Source organism: Pterocles gutturalis, unplaced genomic scaffold (assembly GCF_000699245.1).
Source record: "Pterocles gutturalis isolate BGI_N339 unplaced genomic scaffold, ASM69924v1 scaffold16881, whole genome shotgun sequence".
Classification (NCBI taxonomy): Eukaryota; Metazoa; Chordata; class Aves; order Pterocliformes; family Pteroclidae; genus Pterocles; species Pterocles gutturalis.
Genome location: NW_010100725.1, coordinates 18,671 through 23,372, shown reverse-complemented (window position 1 = coordinate 23,372; position 4,702 = coordinate 18,671). Strand labels below are relative to the sequence as shown.

General features: G+C 52.7%; 1 protein-coding gene across 1 annotated transcript in view; it reads right to left on the bottom strand.

The window, feature by feature from the left end:
* The window catches only part of ASCC2 (activating signal cointegrator 1 complex subunit 2), a 24,226-nt gene that overhangs the window by 2,950 nt on the left and 16,574 nt on the right, over positions 1 to 4,702 (bottom strand). Inside the window, 2 exon segments of the mRNA XM_010080962.1 lie at positions 190 to 330; positions 332 to 406. Coding sequence (XP_010079264.1) covers positions 190 to 330; positions 332 to 406 — 216 coding nt within the window.

Below are 4,702 nucleotides of genomic sequence, written 5' to 3'. Positions count from 1 at the left end.
CCCCCAAATCTCTCTGCCTGCATGTTACAGAGAAAGCAAGAGCAGCAGAAGAAGAATGGGTGGTTTCAAGCATGCATGTCCTTGTTGAGAAACAGAACCGAACCCAGCATGGGACAGGTCTGTGGGAGCCACACAACTCTTGGTGACAATCCCCATCAACCTCCTGTTCGCTGGAGCCACAGCACCTACCTCCTGCTGATCAGCTCATCGTCCGAGTCGGCGTCATTCGCCCCCACTTGGTTTCCATCGTAAGTGTCGTCGTACTCGTCCTCGTAGTCCTCGCTGTAGAGCTGAGCTTCTCCCGGCAGCATGGGCACCTCCTCCACCACCCTGGCTGTAGCGCTCCTTCTGCTCCGCAACCAGGCGCTTGTCGTTCAGCAAACTCCTCGTCGTGTCCTTCTCCCTCCTGCACCCGCAGCACGCAAACAGAGAGGCACACACGGGGCAGTGTAAGATCTCTACAAGTTCCTTTTTTTTCCTGTTAGTGGCAGCTGAAGCAACACAAGTCTCATCTCAAACTCCACAAGCGCTACTTAACCCTACCTATTTCCCTCTGATTTATACCAGGGCTGGTTGGATACTAAAACCAACCGCTCCTGGCTTGGAACAAAGTAATTTCTAAACCGAGATTCCACAGCAGATGAGAAGAGGAATCAGAGACTGCCGCTGTGATTTGAGACAGAAAGGAAGCTTTTATGGGAGACCAAAGGCAATTATACTCGAGCTGGAATTTTGCCAAGATCCAAATAACATGAGTCCCATGAATCTTGAACTGTTGGGCTCGGACTCCAGCCTCGGAGCCGGCTCCGCGAGGCCCAGAGTGCCCTCCAACACCGCGCGGCAGCATCGTCTCACTGCGGCGGCACGCGCCGGGGCTGCATCAGAGTCACTGCTGCGCAGACACGGGTGTTCCCAGAGTCAGGAACCTCAGCTGACAAACCCGAGATGCAAGGTGGGAATGTAGATGGGGAGAGCCAAAAAATTCCCAGCGCAGCAAGTGAGAATTAAATAAGCAGAGCTAAGAAGGAAACGAACAAAACAGAGCAGAGCGGTGTTTCTGATCCACCCTGTCTCAAAGCACTGCATGGACAAATTTTTTGAAATTTAGGAGGCAAGTAAGTGATAATTTTTTAAAGAAGGGAAGACCAAGAACTAGAATTTTGACAGAGGTACGAAAAAGCAGCTGCTGAGCTGCTGTGTCTCAAGCTGCACAGGTATAAACTCTCCCCAGTCCCATTTTTCAGACCAGCCGAGTCTATGCCTACAGCAACGCAGCGAGGGACTCTGCTGCCGAGGATCCACAGGACAACCTGCAGCCCTCAAAGCGCAGGAGGAACACACATCAGTGATCTGTCTGGCACCTGGATATGATCAGAAAGAGAAGAACCTGTGCGGGGCAGACCATCATGAACGGGCAGACTGATGTGACAGCCTAGCGAGCAGTGGGAGGTGCTCCAAGCAGCCCGATTTTCAGCAAGAATATCCAACCCAAGTAATATTACAGAGAGATGCGGTTCCCTCTCTAACGTGACTCCCTGCTACACGCCTGCATTCAGCTCCAAAATGCCGCACAGGGCGCGTGGTTAGCTCACACACACCCAGGCCAGGATAACATCTGCTGCTGGTGCTCAGCGTGAGCCTGGATCCTGCGTTTGCAAATTGTTTCCCGTCGAGCTGGGCTGGGGACTGCAGGAGAGCTGCAATGAAGTCTTCCAGGCACCAATTCCCAGAAAAGCAGTGGGAGGACTCCTCCAGCCCCGTGGTGTTCAGGACATGCTCTGACTCCAAGAGACAGACTCAGCTAGCGATTACGGCCGCGCACACAGAGACAGGCGAGATCACTTTTCAGGACCAGCAAAGCATCGCGTACATGCCAGTGTGTTCATGTCCTCGTGCTTGAGTCTCTCCTCATCCCGCTGGGGCTTCCTCCTGCACGTGAACAGTCCCTGCCCCGCTCACCCGCCCAGCGCCCGGGGACCCAACCTGGTCTGGCTCTCGAAGCGCTACTGCGACATCCTGCTCAGGCAGCAGCGCCGCTCTGAATGGGAGCACAACTGGGTGAGAAAAAGATTTTCAGAAGGAGGAAAAAAAAAAGGACTGAAAGATATAAAGATACAATTTGAATCCAAAGCAGATCTCAAACTAGTCAAGGAGAACCCTGTTACCCAGACGCTTGGGTAAAGCATCAGGATTCTTGCTTGTGGAACGAGGACTACTGAGGAAGTTGCACTTTCAGTGCTGAAAGGACACATTCAGCATATTTATGGAGTTCTGAGCATGAAATCCTAGAGAGCAAGGTACTATAGATGTAGTTAGATATGGTCAGCTTTGGGCACAGGGTGTACATGGCAGATCCCAGCTCCTTACCTCCGGGTTTTAAAAACCACTCGAAACACAAATAACGTGTCTGGAGTCCTGTAGAGAGAGTGTCTCAGTGGAAGAACAACTGAAGACACAGCCTGAGGGAGGCCAAGAGACACCAGGAACAGCAGCAGCAAGAGGATAATCCCAAGAGGTCAGTGCAGCAGGAGAGACGAGACCTTTCTCCAGGAGTGCTGTTACCACCGGAGAGCAGGCACAGCCGCCCGGGCAGCCGCCGAGGGTCCCACCACCCAGCTCCGAGATGACTTACCATGTCCGCAGCTCTGCGAGGGAGCTGCGGAGGGAGCTCCCAGCAGGGTCACTCCACATGCTGGGTGCGTCCTGTTTTTTTTTGGACAGTGCTCTCTGCCCGGCTGCCGCAGCAGCCACCCGCATGTGCAAAGCTTTGGGGAGGTGGGAGATGACCGAGCACCCCTGTGCACAAGGCTCCTGCTGCCCAGGTGCCTGCCTGCACCCCGAGCAAGGTGATGAGGAGGAGGGAGAGAGACTGTGCCTCGGAATTCTCAGCTATGGACACTTCGAAAGCCATTGTCTTGGCCAGAGAGAAAAGAAATAATCTTCTTGCCCAGCTGAGGCAAGGTAAGCACTACAGCACTGCGGCTGAGAAGCTGTTTGACTGGACTTTGGGACAAAAGTGGCTTCCTCCTGAGGCTGATGCAGCTTTGCAACCAAACCCTCAACCGGGAGCTCCCAGGATCCCGTAGCTCGGTCTCCAGCCAGACTCTCATTTACATTCTGTGAAAATACACACCAACGTGAAGAGCAGACCTGGCTGGTCAGAGAAGGGGGAGAAAAAGAATCTGAAACAATATTATAGAGATACAGATGACATCAACAGGAGCCAGCAGGACAATGCCCCAACCTAAATCTGCACGGAGCACGGCACAGCACAACGTGCAAACCAGACGGACAGCAAAGGAAATGCCCTTCTGCAGGGAGCTTACGGCAGCAGGAACAACAAAAGCCGCCCAAGCCACTGAGCGTTATCAGATGTTGAAGTAGATGGATATTGAGGCTTCACTTGGATCTAAACCAAATCACTATTTCTTCTCAGCTCTGAGTCACAGCCCCAGGCTCGCAGAGACGGGTGCTTTTCAAGGTTGTTGTTCAGAACAAGTTTAAGACTGAGAAGCAAGAGCCCAACATAACGGTGGAGTTCAAGATCCTCAGGGCAGCGAGGAGGGTGCACAGCAAACTCACTGCCCTGGACGGGCCTCTTCTGGGAACTGCTTGGGAGAGTCCCACGGGATAAAGCGCTGGAGGAAAGAGGGGCCCAGGAAAGCTGGTTGATACTCAAGGATCACCTCCTCCAGGCTCAGGAGCGATGTGTCCCAACAAAGAGGAATTCAGGCAAAAATGCCAGGAGGCTGCATGGATGGACAAGGAGCTCCTGGGCAAACTCAGACACAAAAAGGAAGGATACAGAGGGTGGACGCAAGGACAGGCAGCCTGGGGGGAATACAGAGAGATGGTCTGAGCAGCCTGGGATCAGGTTAGGAAAGCTGAACCCTGACAGAATTAAATCTGGCCAGGGATGTCAAGGGCAACAAGAAAAATTTCTATAGGCACGTCGGTGATAAAAGGAAGACCAAGGGAAATGTGGGCCCTCTCTGGAAGGAAATGGGAGACCTGGTTACCCAAGATATGCGGAACGCTGAGGTACTCAGCAACTTCTTTGCCTTAGTCTTTGCTCAAGCCACAGAAGGCAAAGGCAGGGACTGAGAGAATGCAGAACCTCCCACTGTAGGAGAAGATCAGGTTCGAGACCATCTAAAGAACCTGAAGGTGCACAAGCCCATGGGACCTGATGAGATGCATCCGCGGGTCCTGAGGGAACTGGCGGATGAAGTTGCCACACTGCTATCCATCAGATTTGAGAAGGAGAAGTGATGGCAGTCTGGTGAAATGTTTTCCTGTGAGGGTGGTGAGGCAGTGGCCCAGGGTGCCCAGAGAAGCTGTGGATGCCCCATCCCTGGAGGGGTTCAAGGCCAGGCTGGATGAGGCTTTGGGCAACCTGGGCTAGTGGGAGGGGTCCCTGCCCAGGGCAGGGGTGGCACTGGGTGGGCTTTAAGGTCCCTTCCAACCCAAACCATTCTGTGATTCCACAATTACAAATGAGCTTGGCAGCGCAAACTCTAGCAGCGTATAGAAAAAAGCCAATTTGGAAAAATATGAACTGAAACCAAGCCCCTGAAATATTTCATTTTACTTTCCTAGAGCAAAGAAGAAGCAGGTGGGAAACATTTTTGATAAGCCTTATGCCCTGCCAACAAATTCCTGCAGGATGTTTGTACGAGAAATAAATTTGCAGGTCCACAGA